This window comes from Oryzias latipes, chromosome 14, assembly GCF_002234675.1.
Source record: "Oryzias latipes chromosome 14, ASM223467v1".
Lineage (NCBI taxonomy): Eukaryota > Metazoa > Chordata > Actinopteri > Beloniformes > Adrianichthyidae > Oryzias > Oryzias latipes.
The window spans coordinates 1458629-1482802 of record NC_019872.2 but is presented as its reverse complement, the minus strand read 5'-3'; the positions used below and the strand labels follow the sequence as shown (position 1 = coordinate 1482802).

Genomic DNA, 24174 nt, shown 5'->3' with positions numbered 1-24174 from the left:
AAATTGCTGATAAACTGATCAACATAATGATGGTAGATCATTTGTATATACTAGTCTTTTAGTCTTTACCCTCTCCACAGTGCCCTGAGGTGGTGCTAGGATAAAACCACACAGGACCGTAAATATTAAATATGTGGTGGAGTATTACAAAACACAGAATAAGATGTTGCCATCCATCCATCCATCCATCCATCCATCCATCCATCCATCCAGCCTCCCTGTTAGAAGTTGCCTCATTCTAAAATCACTGCATTGACTGATCATATTTTACAGTTTATGTTATTGTTTTTTTCTTGTTTTTTTTCATGGGTGGGGTCTTGTTCTTGTTTTAATTGAGATTTCCCACACAAATATGTCATCTATAATGGTCCTTGAGACGTTTTTCACTTTTCTAAAAGTAAAGTGATGGTGAGTCGATGCTCCACATCTATGGAATAAAAAACTTTGCAAAGAGCCTGAGAGTTGCAGAGGATGTATAAATGTTGAAGAGCAGCAGGAGAGCCTCTGTCTTTACTTATATTTAACAAGCATCCTGTTATATTTTAATATTTGTTAATTGTCATAATTTGGGCAGCATGGTGGCGCAGTGGTTAGCGCTCTTGCCTCACAGCAAGAAGGCCCCCAGTTCAAGGCCCAGCTGGGGGACATGAAAAACACAACATCAATGGGGACCTTTCTGTGTGGAGTTTGCATGTTCTCCCCATGCGTGGGTTTTCTCCGGGATCTCCGGCTTCCTCCCACCGTCCAAAAACATGCTTCATGGGTTGATTGGCTTAGGTGTGAGAGTGAATGGATGTGTGATTGAGGACATTCTACCCTGCGACAGACTGGCAACCAGTCCAGGGCATCCCTTGCCTACGCCCAAGTGGCCGGGATAGGCTCTGGCAACCCCGTGACCCCGAAAGGGAATAAACAGTAAAGAAGATGAATGAATGACATACTTTCCCTTTATGTTTTTATGTATCTTTTTGAATTAGCCAGACGGCCTTTTTGTTTTCATTTAATTTGATTCTAAGTTGTTCATATTTGGATTTTAATGTATCAAATTGTTTTTCTAAAGTCACAGCTGGCTGTTTATCTGGTGTTGGGTGAGTAAAGGTGTTCAAATAATTAAGATGGTTTTCTTGCCATGTGAGGCATTTTGTGCTATTTCTCATATAAAATGTACTTCATAAATAAATACTGAGTAAGAATTAGAACGTTTGAGGTACCAAAAACAATCAGAAGTAAGCCCTGCATTATCTTTTTGTTCCTGTTAGACATCTGCTATGGTAAAGTCTGCATTCTACTTCAGACCCTGCTGTTGCACTGATAATCTTAGCTTCTTCATTTAGTTTCTTCACAGAAATATTGTGAAGCAGAGTGAGGAGAAACTGCCATTGGACTGCAGACGAGAACGATTTGCTTTGTTTGCCGTCACAAATACACAGATGCACTGCACAAACGTTTTCAAAAATAAAGCAACAGTTTGAATGAAAAAGTGTCCGAAAATAGGATGTTTATCACCATAATAAGAAAAAAATGAAAAAGATCATTTATAGTGTGGAACAAAGGTTATTGGAAAAATACACAAGTCTATATAAAATAAAGAAGAGTGTGGAGAAGAATGTAGCAAATCTAAAGAAGGTAAACATTATATTCTTGAATCAAACAGAAATATAGGCAGCCTTTTAGTTGTATGCTCTGTTATGTCAATGATTGACCAAACCAAATGTTTTCCTCAGGAAAATCCAGATGAGGAGCCTTGAGCTCACCAAGCTGCAGTTAGACTAGTGAACCTGCTTGGTTTTGAGCAGGCACCATAATGGGCACCCCTCCCATGCGGCTGATGTGGGAGGCAGTGATGGTGGAGGTGGGCAGTGGTGGTGGTGAGGGAACAGCCTGCGTCTGAGGGTGGCCATAGGTCTGCTGCAGCATCTGGGCCTGGGGCAGCTGACTGTAGCGCTCCTGCACAGGCACAGAGCTGCCGTTGGTGACGGGCTCGGTGGAGGTGGGCGGGCCACGCTGCAGGGTGGAGCTGTTGTTGTAGTTGTAGTGGGTGGGAGTAGAGGCCCCCTGGTGGCGAGGTGGTCTGTAGCCACCTGTGCTGCCCGTGGCAGTGATGATGGAGGCAGTGTCTGATGCTGGATGCCTAGGCTGCTGGTGATGGCTGTCATGGTGGCGAGAGTATCCTCTGTGGTGCGGGCTGGAGGCGATGGAGGAGAGAGTACCATTCTTGGATATAACATCAGAGCCCATGCCACTCTTTGCCCAGGATACACGCTTTGGAGCCTGAGCGTCCTCCCTGAAAGTGCAAAGGACATGGTGTTCCACATGATGATGTTTGTCATGACTGCTGCCTAAAAGTTTTGAAAAAAAAACCCCACTTTTTTTGTTTGGTTTTCAATCACAAGGACCTTTAAAGCTCTTCTTTACTTTTCTCCTCATTTACTGGAGTTAGAAGTTCAATCATTTACGGGTAAACGTTAAGAAAGGTTTGGCAAAAGCAGTGGCCAGAAAATAGCTGATCAAAATACTAATTATTGACAACACTTAAAAAAATACAAGAAAGAGTGTTTGCTCTGAAATAAATCCAACGACTTAGCAGCTCTAGCACTTTTTACATTAGTCTCTTAAAATGGCTGATGAACCTTGTTGATCAGAATATAATGAGTTGACAGAGTTTCTGTTCCAAAAAGCTTTATTTATTTGAATTTGGATTCCACAAGGAAGCTGTCTTGTTTTTATAGTGACAGATGAACTACAGAGTTAATGTCTATTTCGTAGTGTGTTGTGGAGAAGAAGTTAAAGTTGAGTGTTTTGAAAACTAAATGTTTGTTACTAGATTCTCAAAAGTCTGTCAGAGAAACTCCCACATTGCCCATCTCATTACAGAATCAGCCAATGGAACAAGTCAAAGAGAATAAACTGTTGGGAATTATGAAATGTGAATAATAATAAAATGAGCAAAATATATCTTTAATCAGAATCAATGCTCATTATATTCCAACTGAAACAAGAAATTTGGTTTTGCAGACTTTCAGTCTTTTGTCACTTTGATTACTGTCCTGCTATATGGTCAACTGCAACCCAACAGACTTTACAAAGTGCAGAACGGGGCTGCATGATTAGCTCTGGGTTGTCTTTTTGGACTAATACAGACTGGATGCATCAGTGTCTTTGATGGATGAAAGTTCAGGACAGGCTTGCTGTAGTCTGATTTTGTTTCTGCATAAAATCTGGGCCCTGCACAAACCCTTTAGTTAATGTTTGCAAATGCTGTCTACTACTAACACTAGAAAAGCTTCTGTTACTTTTACTTTCCCTCTAACATGAACCAATGCTCTCAAAAAAGATATTTAGCTCAATAACATACTGGAATATGCTGCCTTTAGGTATCACAGTAGCAAAATGCCATAATAGTTTTAAAGCTTATCTAAAAAATCCATAATTCATGCTGTAATTTCATGACACAACTGATTGATTTATCTTAATTTGGGGGTTTCTGTCTTTTTTGGGGGTTTATTTTGAATTCAAAAAGTTCCTGTGTTTGTTTTTATGTATGTATTTTGATGACGTGTAATGATGCACCTGTTCTTCCTAAGTGGACCCAGGAGGCGTAGCTAAGAAAGTAGTGCTCGGTCACCAAACACAACATTTTCTAAAATACTTTCATGTGTTGCCATGATAACCCACTTGATTTCATTGGCCATGTCGTCTTCAACGTAGCTCCGCTTCTTGAAAACAACCAGGAAACCAATCAGGATGAAGATGAGGAAGATGAAGCCTAGCACTGAGCCCACCGTCGCTCCAACAATCATTCCCACTTTATTGGCTGGAATCATGAAGAAAAGACAGTGATTACATGGCTTCAAAATTTCCTCCACACATCCTGGCAGTGGACGTCCTGCTGCAGACTGGAAGAACTGGAGCAGTCACATACTGTGTATCTGTGATACTTGTGATGCAGCCTTGAAGGTGAGTCGTGGCATCTGGACTTGATGTTTCACCTCTCATCGAAGTGGCTTGTCACTCAGAAGAGTGCTGAAGCATTAAAAAAAAGACTTTAGGTCCAGATACCATGACTCACCGTCAAGACATCAATGGATGAAGGAGCACCTTTATCAACTTGTGATGCTGTCTGCTACTTACTACTGATGATCTCCAGGTTAATGGAGCAGTTTGCTGATCCGACTGTATTGTTGGCCGTGCAGACGTAGAGTCCGGTCATGTTGCTGCTAAGGTTAGTCAGCTTCAGAGTACCCGCCTCAGAGTCTAAAACATCATAAAATACTGATCATTCCTACAGACACATATCAGCCATGTTTGGATTATTTTAAACTGCCGGTAGGTGATGACATGCAGAAAGTTCACTTTTACCTTTTGTAAGCTGCAAATGAACAAATAAGGGGCAACAATGTTTTAAGGTTGAGTTTTTGTGCAGGACAGGGTATTGATATCTTGGTGTTAACTAAAACATCAGAACCATAAAGTAATAAAATCCTGCTGGGAACGTCTCCACATCTCTGAGACCTTTTTTTCCGTCCTTGGGGTGGGTGGGGCACTGGATCAATGAACCGGGCTCCTCTTTTTCAAAGTGGACTGGAGGATGTGTTCTGATGGTAAACTCCGTGCTGGAGTACAGCAGAAGACCGGCCTGCCAAAAGTCTAATCTCAGCTTCAGGAAAACTGTTGCCTCCATCCTGGCTGTTAGTCAGCTCTCTTCCCTCTCAGCAGGGATACTCGCTTTGAGAATTGGAAGTTGGGAATTTTGCCCTTCCACAGGTGACTGGGGGTCTTCTTTTGAAACAGGGTGCAACAATTTGGGAGGAGCTCAGAGTAGAGCCATCACATTTCTACATCAACAGGAGTCAGATGATGTTGTCTGGTCATCTGACAAGAGGCATATCTAAACAGGATGAGGTCTGTGGCAGACTCAGGGCACACAGTTTACCTTAGACTGGCCTGGAAATGCCTTATAGCCTTTAGAGAAGCTGGAAGAAAGAAATCCTTTATCCATGTTTAGAATACTTTGCTCTGGATTCAGACCTTGGACTAGGACTGGGTGGTTGAGGCTCAGAAGTATTCAACACCAAAACAGTATGTCTTCGCTGACTGTTGAAGAAAAGAGGCTCTATTGATGTTGCTGCATAAGTGTCAATCACAGTCAGACTGGTGGTAAGTCTCCAACATCTCAGTGTTGTGCTCTCAAAACAATTGAGAGCAAGTAATCCAAAGAAAAGGTATTAACCCTTGTGCTATCTTAGATGACCCCCCCCTTCCATTGACGTGTTCTCCCTATCATGACAAAGGTGGATAAAGGTGGAAAGATTTCATGTAATCCATGGACACCAGTGAAGATCACAAATCATTGAAGAAAAAAGGTTCAGAGCACTGTCTAGTGGGTCTAGATGACCCACCTCCCAATGTTAAAGTGCCTAGGATAGCACAAGGGTTAAAGCAGCTGTGCAGAGTCCAAATAGCATATTGGTGCAGTCTGGAAAACATGAACTGTAAGCTCTGCAAGGCTGGAACTGCAGAAGACAGTTGGACTCAAACGACTCCAGAGCTGCCTGTTTTCACTCAGACCCAGTTTGGGCCAAAAATATTCTATTTGAAAAAGAATACTAATATATTCAACTTCTGGTAAGATATTAGAGCTGAAAGAGTCGGTTTTTTTCTTGACAGAAAGTGTCATTGAATTAATTTGCTGAGTTGGGCTTTTTTAACAAAATCAACTGCAACAACACAAAACAAGTGAACATATGACAGACGTGTGCAGTGCATCTGATAATGTGTGTGTGTATGTTTTCCATTTTCACTTGAATCACTTCATACCCGCAACACTTTTTGTACACTCACTTTGCATGGGTGGGAAGAAGATCTCAGTTTTGGGTTTGGTTTTCTTCCAGTGGTACAAAGGGGCTGGTTTCCCCTCACTGGACATGCAGCTCAGAGTCACATTTCCTCTCAGGGTAGGTGTCCCTATCACGGAGCAGTTAGGAGGAGACGGGGGAACTAAAACAAGAACAGGTTTTTAATGGTTATACATTAGAACGTGATGTCAGAAGTCTCTGTTTTTATCTGTGGAGTTACTGAAGGCAGAAATGCTTCCTCTCACCCTTCACATTTAGACTGAATTCAGTGACGAAAGGGACTGTCCCAGACGTTATGACCTGGCAGGCGTAGCGTCCCGAGTCAGACTCCAGGGTTTTGTTGATCATCAATGACACGTCCTGTGAAGGCATCTGGTTAACAAAACCAACGCGGCCCTTGAACTGGCTGCCATAAACTGTGGAGCCTTTGTTGTAAGAGATGACCTGGTCAGAAGACACAAGTAAGACAAAAACACAGGTGATAAGGAAGCTGGAGTTAGCAGCCTTCACAGAAAAAACATTTTGTATTCAATTCCAATAAAAACATACTTTTTGCTGAAAGCTTATGTAATTGTTGCAGTAATCTACGGGCTTCCATAAGAAGTATGACGTGTCCACAGAGAGTCAGCTGCTGCAGGTCAGGAGGAAATGTGTGGACCTGGACATCCATGCTGATGTGACTACTTGGCTGATATCCTGACCCCAAACATCTGAGGGATTTGTAATTCTAACATCTTTGGCCCAGAAAAGGAAACATGTTTGACATTTCTCAGAAGGTTTTATCTGAAATACATTTGTAAGTTACATAAACTCAGTTTGCTTCTGCTGCACACAGACAATCCTTCTCTGCATATTTGTAACAAGAAACATGCCTCTGAGCTGAGACCAGCAGTCTGCCCCTGAATGACTGATGTCTGACCTGCAGACTTACAGATGTCCCTTCTTTTACACCATCTGCAAAAACTCTCACAGACATACAGTCACATAAAAAATGCTAGTTTTATCTTTGACCATAAACATAATAAAGTACTTTCATTATTTGCAGTGAACAAAAACTCAGATAAGCAAAATGTCAGCACTGATTTTTCAGAAACGGGGCAAAACTGAGTAACATTTTGCATGCCCCCCCCCAAACCTCATCCTATAGCCTGTCATCATCAGAAATGTGATTCAACTCTTTCAGGATAGAAGTATTGTTGTATTGTGTAATTGTTGACGTGTGTGTGTTTTAAGATTTTTGGAGCCAACAATTCAATTCAATTCAATTTTATTTGTTTAGCCCAAATTCACAACAACTGTCGTCTCGATGGGCTTCGTATTGGTAATTGAAAAAGTAAATCAAAAGGATCATAAATACAAAGAGTTCAATAGGAAAATACTAAAATGAACTAACAAACTGACTAAACTAAACTGGACATCCCTGCCCTTAGACCCCCCCTTCGCGGTAAGGAAAAACTCCTAAAAAAATGGATTCTGGAAAAATGAAGAAACCTCAGGGGTGTCCACATGAAGGAGGGATCCTCCCCCAGGACAGACAGGCGATGTACCAGAACTCATAGAGAAGAATTAACTTATCTAACTCTACAACTACATACTTGTAGCATTGCCACATATGTAAATATATATTTGGAGTTGTCTATTTACTGAAAAAAGAAAGAGAAAATTCAGTATTGACTTTCCTGTGTTGACCCTGGTTAATATGGTCCTGGCTATATGTTTATTTCGTTTGGAGTTTATGTTGGATAACAGGGGATTGGAAACTACATGATCAGGAGACTCTGGACTACAAATATGGCTACCTGGGGACTTCCTGGGACCAGGTGAAACACAAATTAAGAGGAGGTGAAGCGGAAAGACAGAGAGTTGACAGCCGCAGGACACGTACATGCAGAGGATTACCGTGACGTCGGAGAGAAGTCCAACCGCATCGGTGGAATTTTCGAGGATTTATTCCTGCAATCGGGTGAGACCTCCACATGCTTGGAATGACTGAAAACCCTATCAACGGTGGACAGAGCCGGTAAGCCACGTACGTTCATCCTACGGACGGAACATCGACATCCCGCAGGTCATTTGGATCTCCGATTTCATATGGAGGGCGGAGGACGCCAAGATAGGCGGTGACTTTGGTGACTTTGTAAATAACGAACTAATATAAAAAAACTGGGGTGTATTGGGTAAAAAAACTGGGGAAGCTTGTGTGGGGTTGAATACTTGAGACTGTTTAAAAACACTTGAGTCATATTGGTTGTGTTTTTTTTGTTTTTGTTTGTTTGTTGTGTGTAATACTTTGATAAATTGAAGAGTGTTACATACTTACAACAGGTATGTTTGTAACATTTGAGTGTGTGTAGACAGACCCCGGCCTTTTAGACCAACCTCTACACCTGCCAGTAATGATGATAAACCCCCAGCAACTAGTTGCTTAGTGATTCAACGCCCTTCTACTTTTTTATTCATCCTTCAACTTCTTTAACCCCCTTTTATAATCATTGTTTTTTCCCCCCTTTTTTGTACCTTTAACGTCCCACTCTACTTTTCACATTTTTCTTTTCCCTTTTCTGTTTGGTCCAATAGAAATGCAAACAGATATAATCAACATATAACACCACATTTAAATAAAGTTTTTATTCTCCAAATGCAAAAGGGGTTTATAAAAAATATGCACCTATGTGTCAGAAGGTTCAATTGTAACAGTAAAATGGCCTTCAGCTCTCATGTGTTTGCTCAGCTGGTGGACAGGACAAGTTAAAAAAGGATCAAATCCACGTTGGTGTGCATGTAAACACCATCACAAAACAAGTCCAGTGATCGTTTTCCTCCCATCCCTGCTGAACTGTGTGACAGAGTTTATCTGATTTAAACAGAGACGACATTTTCAGAGAAGAGTGTGAAGGTCACCTCTTTCCAGTCATCTTTTCCCTCCACACCCACATGTGTTTTGGTTTTATGGCCTCTCATCTGCACATTACTGCCATCTGAATGCTGCACTAACATGAACCAGCTCCCACTCCCAACAGTGCAGGGACAGGGCTCGGTGGGTCAATCACTCTGCTTTGATGTGGCATCAAAAGGAGGCAGGAAAAGTTGCTTTTTTGTAACAGAATTAGACACAGAAATGTTTGTGCTGCTCTGAAACGATGAAGTTTTAGCTGTTTGATGGACAAACAACAGGAATGAAAACAGAGACAAATGCTGAACTCTACCTTTGGATGGGAATCTCTGCTTCATAGTTTGACCAAGGTTCTGATGTGATACTGAATGATTGAACGTTTTTTTTATTTTTTTATTGATTGTGATATTATTGAGAATCATCTGGTGGGTTTTTGTGCACATTAATGTCCTTATTTTTAGTGTGTACACACAAACACATAAACAAAAACACTTAGGGAAAGCAGGGTTTCATCAAGCACTCACCAATACAATACTGTCAGATATAAAGTTCCAGATGACAGTGCTGCCGCTTTGTTCGATGTTGCTGTTAGATGAGGCCTTCAGCTCCACCTGTGCCCCCCTCACCACGTCAATGCTGGTCAGAGCCTTTAGTCCTGGAAGAGGGAAGAGGAAGACGGGTCAGAAGGGACAAAAGACCATGGAAGATTTTGTGAAATTAAAATAAAAAAGAAAGAAATGAAAACTGCTAAATTAAATGTATTACATTCTATTGCAGTGAACTTCACAGTGTTGCAGGGATTAACACTCTTGCCTCACAGTGAGGCAGTGTGGGTTTTCTTGGGGCACTCTGGCCTCCTCACAGACCAAAGTCGAGTTTTGTGGGTCTGTTGGTGACTCTAAAGTGTGACGGTGTGTGAGGGAGAGATTGTGTGGCCTGTGACAGACTGGTGTCCTGTCGAGGGTACACCCCAGCTTTGCCCGACAGTAGCTGGGACAGGCTCCAGCAACCCATGATCCTCAAAGGGATAAAGTGGGTTAAGAAGATGGATGGATGGAGAACATGTTTGAGAAATGTCTCATGTTTTTTACATTTCTGTAAAAAAATGTTAAAGCTTTCTCTTCTGTTTGACAAGTTACTTAGCATTTGCTGTTCATTCAATTGCTCTACTTGTCCTCAATTCTACAGAATTTGAAAACTTCTGTTATTTCCCGTCTTTTGTCATTTTTTTCACCTTGATCTCTTATTTAGGAACTTATTTTACATTTTATGCTTCAATACAGGCTACAGTGGATGGAATCTTTTTCCTGCAGGCCATCTCCAAAAAAGGGTTTCATCCAAACAGGAACAGCACTGGAAGAGACCAGTCTGTTCCGGTTATTGTGCTTTTATAGCCAGAGGGGGGCAGCAGAGAGCTGAACACATCTCTTACAAAATGGTGTAAAAAGCTGTTTTTTTTTTAGTTCAGACAGAGAAACCATGTGTGCCAGTTCATTAATAACAAATACAACATGCATAACATATATAATGATATTGTTTTTAAACGTGCTGCTCACATTGGTCCAGCTAATCGGTTATTGTTTAGCAGCACGGCGACTGTTTTCTAAGCTTCCTCTCAAATGTCATTTTGCACAGCTCACACTTCACATTTCCAGATTCTTTCTGATAAATGACAGATGCCTTCAGGCCCTCGCCCGATGCTCCTTTCAGAATAATGAGAACCATCTATGAACATCTGCACATGTATGCAGCGCGGACAGGACACGGGATGCAGACGCAGGTGTGAAAAGAGACACAACTCACATAAATAACAGATAAACTGAAACATAAAAATAACACAAATCCTAACACTAAACATAACCTCAAGCTTGAGAAAACAGAACTGAGCAAATAATAAGAAGCAAGAAGGTGACCAACTGAACCATGAAACAAACAGACATAAGCAGCTGAGAAAATGACAAACTTGAAACTGGGGTGACAGTTGCTTTAGACAAGCACAAACAACAAGGTCCAACATGTAAGGATAACCTGAAAATATAAAGAATATATAAGAGTTTAACACTCACAGCGTTTCTGCCACAAACACATCAACATATGAGTCCTGGATAAAACTTCAGACACATACATTGTCTACACACAAAAAGTATTTCTAAAGCAGCCAAAGCTTGCACTCTCTGTCCCCCATGCCTCCTTGCTCTCTGGCTCTAGGGGCTCTGGGGGCTCCCGTGGCGGTCCTGCTGGCCCTGGCCTGGGTGGCGGTTGTTCTCTGCCTGTTGCCTTGTGGCGTTGGGGGGTTCTGGCTGCCGCGGCTGCTGCGGCAGGGGTCTTGGTGTGGGGGTGGCTGGGCGCTCCTCCTCCTTCTTTTCACATTCCACCATCCATTTTAGAAGAACATAAACACTCACCTGAGCACAGGTGTTAGCTCACCTTTGCACTAATAGTTTGTGTGACTGAATGAAATATTTCACATGTTGGTCTGAAGGCATACGTTTGCGTGTTTGAACATTAGTTGTATTGTGTACATGTAGACATGTTTGTATGTGGACGTCTTTGGAGCCAACAGTTGTGTTTATAACATTTGTGTGTGTGTGTGTGTGTGTGGACAGGCCCCGCCCTTATAGACTTGTATTACATTAGAACCTGACCGTAATGATTGTAAACATCCATAAACTTGTTGCTTTATGCTGCTTCATGGTTTTATCCCCCCCCCCCCTCCTATGAGCACCCTCCTATCCCCCCTCTCTAACATCCCTCTCTCTTCTTCCCTCCTTTCCTTTTCCGTCCGGTCCAACACAAAAGATTTTCAAATTTGATTAAAATGAATAAAGTTTGGCCTCGATTACAAAAGGGGTTTATTCAGACATACCTCTGGTTTGTCTGAAGATTCATAAAATAAAAATGTCCAACACAAGAGGCCTTCAGCTCTCATCAGTTTGCCCAGGTGTTTTTTTTTAATTTAATTTATTTATATTTATTCCACAATGGGGAAATTGTTCTCCACATTTTAACCCATCCCGTAGGGCAGGGATGTCAAAGTCAAATACACTGAGGGCCAAAAAAACAAAATGGCTATAAGCCGAGGGCCGGACTGGTTCAATGTTTATTAAAACATATTGAAATGGTTGCACGTAGCTTATTGAACCAAGACCTAACATAGTGTATCATTTAATGATTAAATGAATAATCGGGAAAACATTTTTCAGCAGGCACACAGACAAGAACAAACTGCCTTCAAATAAAAATCACATGTCACATTCCACCATCCATTTTAGAAGAACATAAACACTCACCTGAGCACAGGTGTTAGCTTACCTTTGCACTAATAGTTTGCATGATTGAATGAATGAAATATTTCACACTAGTTGGTTTAAAGGCATAAGTATGCGTGTGAACACTATCTGTTTTGTGTACATGTCGACATGTGGACATTTTTGCAGCTAGCAGGTGTGTTTATAACATTTGAGTGTGTGTGCTGACAGGCCCCGCCCTTTTTGTACTACATTTGAACCTTACCGTAATGATAAACAACCAGTAAACTTGTTGCTTTATGCTGCTTCATGGTCTTATCCCCCCTACCCTCCTATTATCACCCTCCTACCCCCCCCCCCCCCCTCTTTAACGGCCCTCTCTCTTGTTCCCTTCTTTCCTTTTCCGTCCGGTCCAACACCAAAGATTTTCAAACATGGTTGAAATTAATAAAGTTTAGCCTAAATTCCAAAAGGGGTTTATTCAGACATACCTCTGGTTTGTATGAAGATTAATAACCCCTCTTGTTAAAGTAAAATATGTCCAACACAAGAAGCCGTCAGCTCTCATCTGTCTGCCCAGCTGTTGGACAGGACAAGTTAAAAAAAAAAAAAATCACATGTCCTGTATATTAAATGAATAAAGTAATGTTTTCTTATGGCTCTGTCAGTAAGTTGAAGAGAAAACATTTTCAACAGGCAAACAGCAAAAAAGCAATTTTCCTTCAAAAACAAAATATGTTCCTTATATCAAGATAAATGCATAAATGAAACTGCATGCACTATAAATATTATAAATATTATGCTGCTCTATTATCCTACCAATTACTGCTTCAAATAGTAAAATGAGAAAATATAGAATAAATCAAATCAGTTGTATTCTTTCTCATGGCTCTTAACTGCAATTTCCCCTGAGTCCATTAACTGAAAAATAAATATAAATAAATAAATAAATAAATAAATAAAATAAGATAAAATGCAAAAATATATGGCACACAGACAAAACAATACGTCCTTCAAAGAAAAATCCCATTTCTTGTAGAAACAAATGTAAAAATGTAACTGAATTAAAAACTAAAAATACGTTAATGCTCTGTGATGCTCACTTGTCTGAGGATGAGCCTGTACTTGGTGATGTCTCATCTTTTGTACAAGTTCAATGTTCGGGGTAAGGCTTTGAGCTGAGGAAATCCTCAGGATTGAGTGGAGGTGCTGATCAGTAAGACGGCCCCCATGTGATGTTTCGTTTAGCTTCATCAAAGAGAACAGTCGTTCACACAGGTATGTTCTGCCAAACATACAGAGCGTCTGAGCAGATTGGATGCGCAGCTCGGCCATTGTGTCGGGGATGAATGATGAAGCCGAGGTCCGCTTGCTGCGCTGCAGTGAGTTCGCGGGTTACCGTTGCATTATGGGAAATGTAGTATTGTTGCGTGCAAAACACCAGCGGGCAGCTACAGCCTGCGGGCCGGTTCTAATATTAATCAAATATCATCCCGGGGGCCATAGATAACTCATTCGCGGGCCGGATTCTGCCCGCGGGCCTTGACTTTGACAAATGTGCCCTAGGGCAAGCGGTGAGCTGCAGACTAGCCGCGCTCAGGGACCAGCAGCTTTCTGAAGAGAGCGAGGATTGATCTTCCAACCCTTCGGTTGTTAGACGACCTGCTCTACCGCCTGAGCTAAACTGCCACCCAAGGACAGGACAAGTTAAAAGAAATATATAATAATAATAATAATAAAAGAGAATATATGTGGGATATTAGTGAGGGGAAACAAGGGTACAAGAAACGGAAAAAAGAGGATCTGAAGTTACCCTGGGCTCACACTGCATCCTGCATCCAGGTGGCTGCACCGGAGCCGTTTAGCTACGGCAGGTGACTTACATTGGCTACCGATTCCTGCCTTGGCATTCCTGCCTTGTTGTTGTTATCCTTATAAAAAGCCTGTGTGGTACCTTAAAGGATGGGGTGGTTCTGGACCTCTGTGATCAGCCTCTTGTCATCAATGGTGACGCTCTACCACATACATCCACCACAAACATAGCAAGTACAGCGGAAAATAGGTTTTATTTTTAATAATGTACCACATACACTTAACGCTCACTTTCATGATTTTTGGTTTAGGTTTGATTTGCCTCAACCTTTCAAAAAAGTGCTTCGGCTCGCTCCGGCGTTCAACCAAAATTTGAAGCCAACGTAATGGATAAGGAGAGCCGGAGCGGAGAGGCCAGACCGGACTGGATGCCGAGAGAGTACACACCGCAGCTGGACTGGATGCAGCGTGAACCCAAGGTCAGAGGATGATGAAAGATTGGAGGAGGTACATTTAGACAAAGAGGCAACAAACTGGTCAAGGTTTATCATCATTACTGTCAGGTGTAGGTGTTAGTCAAAAGGGCGGGGCCTGTCCACAGACACACTCAATTATTACAAACACGCCTGCAAAAACCTTCACACACATACATTTCAACGCGTACACAATACAACTACAGTTCACGCGCACATATTTATGTATTCCTTGTGCTGTCTTAGATGACCCCCCCCCCTCACATTGAGGTGTTCTCCCTACCATGACAAAGGTGGATAAAGGTGGAAAGATTTCATGTAATCCATGGACACCAGTGAAGATCACAAATCATTGAAGAAAAAAGGTTCAGAGCACTGTCGAGTGGGTCTAGATGACCCCACTCCCAATGTTAAAGTGACTATGATAGCACAAGGGTTGCTATCAAACAAACAAACGCATGTGAAGCGTATCCTTCCGTCACGCACACTATTGAAGGAAAGGTGAGATGGTGCCTGTGCTCAGGTGACTGTGTTCGACTGTGATGGATGATGGAATGTCAAACGACATTGGCATTGGCAGCAGAGGCTTTTCAATGTGAAATACAAATAAAAATACAAAAAAGTAGCAAATGAACATAATTCACAAACAACGTTTGCTCCCTGTCTTTCCCTCTGCCAGCCTGTCTGCATTCCTGACCAGACCCTCAGGCCCTCAGGCCCTCAGACCCTCAGACCCTCAGGCCCTCAGACCCTCAGGCCCTCAGGCCCTCAGACCCTCAGGCCCCCCTCTTTCAGGACCCTTCATTTCAGCTGTGGCTCCATAAACTAGTCCTCCATTCCCTTCATCGTAGGAGCCTGGGCTTCTGCCTCTATCTTCTTTCTTTCTAAGTCCAAATGGACCCAATAACTGGTCCTGGCTGCTGCTAAGGTTCCCTGGAGCTGTTTTAGCGCCTCGGTATTGGTTTGGAAAAAGAGAATCAAAATCAATAACAAAATCATATTTCATCATCTTTCTAGGAGTCTAACAGTTGGTGTAAATCTTTATACAAAACCAACAAAACAAATAAAACAAAAAAACAAAAAAAATGGTGCTTACTTTGATAAATGTCTTCAATCTGCTCCACTAAACAATTACTGTACACTTTTCCCTTTTTTACCTTCCATTTCATACATTGAATGTATCAATAGCATTTGCTTCTTATCTTTATGAACAGATGCAGGAAAATGAGATGCAGGACTCCAGTCAAAAATTTGAATGTTTGGCCAGATTACAATTTGAGTGTAGCAAGAAATGGCAAAATTATAGAATTCAGAGATGAATTACAACAAACAAAAGCTTCTAACCAGCTCCAGCAGACAAAAACATTCCATACCTTAATGAGGTGAACTATAATGCTGTAAAATGTTTAGCACTCAGGACAACCTAAATATCTGAATGTTGCCCTGAGCGTTCCTTTAGATGTGGTGCTAATTTGGAATAATAGATATGAAAATAGTGCAAATGTGAAGTACATGAGAGATTTCAGCAGCAATCGTAACATCAATATTACATTGCAAAGTAAGGGCCAAAGCAGCTCCTCATTAGGGCGGATGCCTCTTCTTGATTTAACTTTGAGTACATTTTTCCATAAAAGTCTTGCCAAGTGCTGCTTTAAGAAGATTTCCAAACAGAAATCCTTCCTGAATCCAATAAGAGAGCATCACACTGGAGGAAAAAGATGAAGGAACACAGAGGGACGACTAGAGAAATGATCAAGGTCACGTGGATCCCATTTATAACATTCACTTTTGCTTCCTAATTTGGTCAGTGAGGCTTAATCTTTCCCACTGTGGCATGTCTGAAATCCACTTTTCAGGCTTCACAACGACTGACTTTAAATATTCTATGGTGACTGATAGCAGGGCAGATGGGAGCAGGTTTGCAGGAGGGAGTAAAAGGGTCAGGATGTTTTTTTTCCACAGATTGTAACACTCTTCAATTTATCAAAGTATTACACACAACAAACAAACAAAAAACAAAAAAAACCCACAACCAATATGACTCAAGTGTTTTTAAACAGTCTCAAGTATTCAACCCCACACAAGCTTCCCCAGCTTTTTTACCCAATACACCCCAGTTTTTTTATATTGTTTCGTTATTTACAAAGTCACCAAAGTCACCGCCTATCTTGGCGTCCTCCGCCCTCCATATGAAATCGGAGGTCCAAATGACCTGCGGGATGTCGATGTTCCGTCCGTAGGATGAACGTACGTGGCTTACCGGCTCTGTCCACCGTTGATATGGTTTTCAGTCATTCCAAGCATGAGGAGGTCTCACCCGATTGCAGGAATAAATCCTCGAAAATTCCACCGATGCGGTTGGACTTCTCTCCGACGTCACGGTAATCCTCTGCATGTACGTGTCCTGCAGCTGTCAACCCTCTGTCTTTCCGCTTCACCTCCTCTTAATTTGTGTTTCACCTGGTCCCAGGAAGTCCCCAGGTAGCCATATTTGTAGTCCAGAGTCTCCTGATCATGTAGTTTCCAATCCCCTGTTATCCAACATAAACTCCAAACGAAATAAACATATAGCCAGGACCATATTAACCAGGGTTAACACAGGAAAGTCAATACTGAATTTTCTCTTTCTTTTTTCAGTAAATAGACAACTCCAAATATATATTTACATATGTGGCAATGCTACATAGGCCCCCCCCCCCAGCCAACGGCTGCCCAGGAATTGACCCATGATACGTCTTTAAATTCATCACATGTACCACATCTTCTTTCTGTGGGTTGCCCCAACCGACTTTATAGTTAACCGGTCCCAGTCTTTTTATGATCTTTACTGGTCCTTCCCACTTAGGCGCTAGTTTCGCAGAAAACTTCTCACTTGCTTTGGACAGTGGATGCGACCTGACCCAGACTAGGTTACCCGGCAGGAAGTGCGCATCTCTCCTCCGGTTATTGTAATACCTAGCTTGTCTGGACTGGTGCAACCCCACTCTCCTTTGAACATCCTCAAACATCCTTTGCTGTCGTTCCAATAAACTGTATGCAGATGAATGTTCGGGGGAAGGAGGTTTATGTATGAGTCTCTGTAGTGGTCCATATATTTTCCGTCCTAAAGCTAACTCTGCAGGGGTCTTCCCAGTGGTCTCTTGTTGGGCAGTATTAACAGCAAAACGGAATTCAGGAAGCCATTGATCCCACGTGTTGTGGTATTGGCCAACAAACGAGGCTATCATGACTTTGATGGTTCTGTTAAATCTCTCTGTTAGATTTGTCTGAGGATGATAACTGGTAGTCAACTTATGAATGACCCCCCATGTATTACATAGTTCCTTGATCAGGTGACTAGTAAACTGGGGACCCCTGTCAGAGACTAAATACTTGGGAACGCCCCAGCGAGTAAAGATCTCCTCCCTCAAGATTTTAATCAGACGTGGAGTAGTACTGTCTTTCAGTGGAAACATTTAGATAGTCCACTATCACCACTAATACAGTGTTGGATTTCTTACTCCTAGGAAATGGTCCCATAATATCAATCCCCAACATTTCTCCTGGAGCGGTCAGCGAGGTGGTCTGCATTAAACCGGATGGCTTACGGTTGTCTGCTTTGAGTCTTTGACAAATTTGGCAGTTCTTTGTGTGATCCCACACATCCTTTCTTACGCTTGGCCACCAAGCGACCTCCAAGACCCGTAAGAGTGTCTTCAGTTGACCCAGATGGCCCCCTAGTGGGTTGTCATGGAAATATTTGATAAACTCAGATATAAGTGACTTGGGAACTACCAACTGATATTTTACACCTTGGTCTTTCAATGGCGCCCTTCGATACAACACACCCTGGTGTGTCTCAAAACCTATGCGTCCCGAAGGGGTGGATGTAAGGTGGGATTGGCGTAGATCACTAACAACTGGATCTTTATCTTGTTCTTGTGCGATTTCGGCTAATGTGGCGGGTAAGTCAGAAAAAGGTTTGACTGCAATTTTCAGACATGGAGCCGAATTGTGGTGTGAATACGTTTGTGGTCCAGGTCTGATGACGAGCGGCTCAACTACCCGTGAGAGTGCATCAGGGCCCGTATTGAGGCACCCCTTTCTGTAGTGAACCTTAAAACAAAACTGTTGGAGCCTTAAAATCCAACGAGTTAATCGCGATGACGTTTTTGGGCAATTAAAAGCCCATGACAGAGCTGCATGGTCTGTGTAAACCGTAAACTCCTGTCCTTCTAAATAGTGTCGCCACTTCTCTACGGCCCACACGACTGCCAAACACTCCTTTTCTGAGGTGGAATAATTCTTTTCGGGACCCCGCAGCACCCTGGAAGCATAGGCTATGACACACTCTCCTTGTGGTGTATCTTGGGTTAGTATGGCTCCCAGCCCCACTTCACTGGCATCGGTATGGACCTGAAATGCCCGAGAAACATCTGGTTGTGATAAGATCGGAGGAGTTTTTAAGGCTTCCTTCAACATTTCTACGCTGTGTTGGCATTCCTTGGTCCAGTTCCACTCCACTCCTTTTTTCTTCAGGTGGTTCAAAGGAGCTGTAATGTCAGCGAAATGAGGAATGAACTTATGATACCATCCAGCTAGACCTAAAAATCGTTGGAGTGACTTGATATCAGTGGGTGTGGGAAAATCAGTCACTGCTTGTGTTTTCTCTGGGTCCACCTCTACCCCTTTTTCGGACACCAAGTGTCCTAAGAACAGCAGTTCTCTCCTAAAGAAGTGGCATTTAGACATATTCAAGCTTAGGCCGGCGGCCTTGAGTCTCTTAAACACAGCTGTCAGGTCTTCCATGTGGGCTTCCTCCGTCTTAGAGTACACTATAATGTCATCGATATATACAAAACATATCTTTCCTCTCAGCTCACCCAAGACTCTTTCCATTAGCCGTTGGAATGTTGCAGCTGCATTTTTTAGTCCGAATGGCATACATTTGAACTGAAATAGGCCCATGTGCGTGGTGAATGCGGTTTGTGGGATGCTGTTTTTTGCCATTTCGACCTGCCAGTATCCCGACTTTAAGTCTAGGGAACTAAACCAGGAGGCACCTTCAAGTGACTCCAAGATGTCATGTATTATTGGCATTGGATATGCATCAGGCAGGGTCTTAGCATTTACACGTCTGTAGTCCACACAAAATCGGTAAGATTCATCTGGCTTTTTCACCAGGACCACAGGGGATGACCAAGCAGATTGGGATGGTTCAATGATGTCTTCTTTTAACATTTTATCAATATGCTCTTCAATGATTTTCTTTTTTAGAGGAGAGACCCTGTATGCTCGAGCTCTTACAGGGACCTCATCCTGTAAAAAGATTGTATGTTGTTCGAGGTGAGTTCTTCCCAACACACCGGAGGTGACTGTCGGCCACTCTTTAACCAGCTGTTGGAGTAACTCGGGACAACCAGAGTTGTATAACGGACCTCCAGTTTCACTAGGGGTAGCAGTCCAACAATGAGGAAAGTCCGGCTGCCAAGCATAATACAAGTGAACAACTGGAAAAGTTGGATGAAATCCAGGGTTCATCTGTATCGAAGAAGGGTCTTTTGGTGGAAGGAAAGCATGGAATATATAACCCTGATCGGTTTTGAGACCGTAGCTGCGTTTGGCTAGGTTAAGAATAGCACCAGTCTTCGTCAGAAAATCCAAACCCAAGATCAGAGGGAAAGCCAGATGGACATCCTCCATGATGTTTATATCTAATGGCCATTGTTTTCCGTGCCACTCCACCTTTATTGTTTTCTTCCCTAAAGCCTGGTGAACAGTTCCGTCTGCCATCACAAAACCTATACTTGTAACTGGTTGCACTGTGTCGTCCGTATCAGAGACAGCCCTCCATAGACTGGCTTTCATCAAAGTGAACGTGCTGCCGGTGTCTAACACAGCTTCACACTTTATTCCCCTAAGAGTAATGGGCACTATCAAAAGTTTCGGGTCCTGGTATTCTTGGTGGTTTGGTTGGGACATTGTTACACCCATAGTTCCTTTTGGTATATTTTTCTTGTCTCCTGGTCTTCCTGTAGGTCGATCGGTGTTGGCATTTATTTTCTGCCAATATTCTTTAACACCTATACAGTCTCTCTCAACCATGGATCCAATTTTTACCAACTGGGCAACAGATGAAACTGTTCCACGTAGACATCCCGCCACTCTTGGGTTTATGTTGTTAAGAATTCTACGGACTATTTCTTCTTCAGGCATATCCTGTTTCCATTTTAGACATAATGCCCGGTAATCGTATGAAAAATCCCTGATACATTGATCTGGTTGTTGGACCGTGACTCGTAATTTCTCTTCTACCTCACTTAAGTAATCAGTGGGGAGGAATGCAGACAGAAAAGCTTCTTTGAATGACAACCAATCCTGCACCTCGGCCTTTGTGGCTTTTCACCAACTCAAAGCCGGACCCTTCAAGACTGCAGACAAAGTTCCCATTAACTCATGATTTGGTAAAGGCCTCAGGTCCAGGTAATTCTCGCATTGTTCTATGAAGTTAATTGGATCAGAATCACTTTTGTCACCAAACGTAGGGAAATCCAGTCGAACCGGAGGTTTATTGTAATATGGGGTTGCACCAGACAGACGTGAGAGATGGGAGTAGGTTTGAGGTGATGGAGCAATGGTACTAACATCTGTGGAAATAGCTATGTTTTTTTTTGCTACTGGGGTACTAGCAGATCTAAGTGTCGCTAACTGTTGTTTCCATTTTTCATCTCGGCGAAGCATACAGTTTACCATGTCCTTTTCTAATTTTTCTACAGCACACGTAAACTGTCGTTCCAACTTGGCAAAACTAGCATCCACATACTCTCTGAAACTACTCTCTCTATTCAGGGAGCTTATTAGAGAGTCTTTAAAATTTTTCTCCATTCCTACCACCTGTTGTTTTAAAGCAGTGAGTTCTAGGTTCACACTATCCTCATTTGGTGGTACAGGTTCCTCAAACTGTCTCCCCCGTTCTAACTGTGCATCTTCATCCGCATCACTATCATGCCCACCTTCAATATTTAGCTCTTCCGCATCGTGTACAGAGACCTGATCCTCATCTTGTAGATACAGCGAGCTTAACATTGAGGAAATCTCCCCAGCCGAATTAGACCGCCGTGTAACAAAAGGACCTGCACTAAAGTCAGGATCCAAAGCAGAAACCACACGTGGAGAAAACCTGGCTGATGTCATATTATTATTCTCACCACCAGCTGCCATTCTTAACAGAGGAACAGCCCTCCCCAAAACAAAAACTAAAACCCTTTAAATTCCCAAATCATTCCCCATACTGGCCACCATTATGTAACACTCTTCAATTTATCAAAGTATTACACACAACAAACAAACAAAAAACAAAAAAAACCCACAACCAATATGACTCAAGTGTTTTTAAACAGTCTCAAGTATTCAACCCCACACAAGCTTCCCCAGCTTTTTTACCCAATACACCCCAGTTTTTTTATATTGTTTCGCTATTTACAAAGTCACCAAAGTCACCGCCTATCTTGGCGTCCTCCGCCCTCCATATGAAATCGGAGATCCAAACGACACGCGGGATGTCGATGTTCCGTCCGTAGGATGAACGTACGTGGCTTACCGGCTCTGTCCACCGTTGATATGGTTTTCAGTCATTCCAAGCATGAGGAGGTCTCACCCGATTGCAGGAATAAATCCTCGAAAATTCCACCGATGCGGTTGGACTTCTCTCCGACGTCACGGTAATCCCCTGCATGTACGTGTCCTGCGGCTGTCAACCCCAGTGGCGGTTCTACACTAACTTACTCCCTGGGCGGGTAACCCCCCCCCCCCCCCCCCCCGCACGCATGCAAAATTTGACAACATCCTGTTGTGTTCCCTATCTTCTATTTAGCCATTTTAATCAAAAAATGCATGAATTTTCTAGACTCGTATTACAGGGGGGTCAAACTCAGTCACACAGGGGCCTAAGTTAAAAACACGCTCAAGGTTTTGGGCCGAAGAAGATAAATGTTTACTGAACACACTAAAGCTAAACTTTTAAACCTTTTAAACTGAACTTTTTGAACATAAATATGAATAAAAACAGGAACATTAATCCAGAATAACTCAAGTTTAACCTTAAATAACTTGAAATATTTTGTTTTCCATATAAATATATTCTGTCAAAATTATACAAATATGAACATGCTGCAGGACAAAACAAAGAAAGCCTGGAAATATTAATAAGAAATTACATATCAAATAATTCCATTTTTTTTGCTCTTTCATCATTTTTTAGAGCATTTTTTTTTAGAGCTGAACTCCTGTTTCATTTTTAGCAATAATTTCTTAATGTGTGACGTCCTGTGTGTGTCTTTGTGAAACATATCAGAGGGTTTAGATCTAAAAAATAAAACTTATTGTGATTAATATGTTTAGGTCTTATAAAACATTAAAGACTAAATCTTAGAACTCATCAGTGGGATTACTCAAAAATATTTGGCATTTCCCTAAATTTGTGCAACACCAACAGCAGAAATCCTCCAAAAAAACTCAATCCTAAAAAAATGGTCTGCGCTCACAACCCCTCCCCCTCCCTCTCACACACGCGGCTCCGTCTCTATGACGGGAGGCGCAGCTGCGGCCCAGAGTTGATTGTCAGATAGAAAAAGACTCCCAATCACCTGTTAGTGTGATTCAGCCAGCCACCGGCGAGTTGCGCTCCCCTCTGGAGTTTTTTTACTTATGTTCCAAAGACTACCGCAAAGAGGTGTGGCCGCAAGCGTCTTGCAGCAGAGGGCGGTGGTCACGTGCGCATCGGGTCTGCTGTGTCGGAGCAAAGAATTGTGGGAAATAATCCCCATTGCCTGCTTTTTTCGAAATTGGGTTGAGCACGGATGTTTTTTCTGCCTAATTCCTTTTCATGTGTCTGTTTTACGTTGTTTCACTCTAAGGTATTCTCTTTTTTTTTTTGTGTCACGAACAGCTAAAAAGAGCTTTTATTCTTACCCCTGCCTCATCAGCTGAAGATATACATGGTAATTTTGAAATTCCAACTTGAAATTGTCAACTTAAAGGGAAACATTGGTTTTGTGAAATGAATTGCAAAGGTTTTACATGGCAAGAGAAGTAAATAAACAAATATTTTGAGGTTGGATAAGCCACTAAACATATCACAAATATAACAGTAAAACAAAAACGTACTATACTTTAGTACAATAAATCATTTTAAGTGAATATATATATGCATTAAGTTCTACATAGTTATGTGAAGGAAAATCAATCTACTGGAGGGAATGGAAGAACTAGGAGAATGTGTGAGCATTTTTTAATGTTTAATGATTATGAAACATTTTCCATTTAGCTTCACTGTAAGATATAAACTGTGAATGACTAATATATGTTATATTTAATCTAATATTGTTCTGATCTTTTGCACTTTTACCTGAGTGGTTTGCTGTGTCTGAAATGGAAGTGTTGATCTAAGCATTTCTGTAAAGGCGCTGGAATGTCTGAATGCATGTCATGGAGAGGAAGGGGAACCAGCAGAACTGATTATCACACGGTTTCAGAAGAGTCTCAAAGTGTCACTGACCGCATGTGTGTGCAGGTTTCACAGACTAATTAGGAAATTGCAGGAAGGACTTTTGCTTCCTGTGATTGCTGGACATCAGTGTAAACAAAATGCAGCAGCGCTTGAGTGAACTTCTAAAATCTTCATCAATGTGTCGCTAAGATGGGTGGAGGGTGTTGGCTGCTTCCTGTGTTATCAGCATCTCTGAGGAAGCTGATGAGTACAGGGAGCAACTAAAACGTTGTTGGTGGAAACCAACCTTGAGAGACACTTCCAGCTATACGGGAAATTTAAATATATGAGGTACACAAATAAACACATTCTTAAAGCTTTTAAAAATATCCTTAGCTGTCGTGAAAAGAAAAATAGCAAAGAGATT

The 24174-nt window shown here is 42.1% G+C and overlaps 1 protein-coding gene across 1 annotated transcript in view; it reads right to left on the bottom strand.

The window, feature by feature from the left end:
* Positions 1-1025: 1025 nt before the first annotated feature.
* Positions 1026-24174, bottom strand: part of esam (endothelial cell adhesion molecule) — a 65812-nt gene continuing 42663 nt past the window's right edge. The window contains exons 4-9 of the mRNA XM_023962759.1: positions 9273-9403; positions 6101-6299; positions 5842-5997; positions 4132-4254; positions 3676-3814; positions 1026-2284 (exon numbers count right to left, since the gene is read on the bottom strand). Coding sequence (XP_023818527.1) covers positions 1765-2284; positions 3676-3814; positions 4132-4254; positions 5842-5997; positions 6101-6299; positions 9273-9403 — 1268 coding nt within the window. The 3' untranslated portion in view covers positions 1026-1764. The remainder of the gene's footprint in view (positions 2285-3675; positions 3815-4131; positions 4255-5841; positions 5998-6100; positions 6300-9272; positions 9404-24174) is intronic.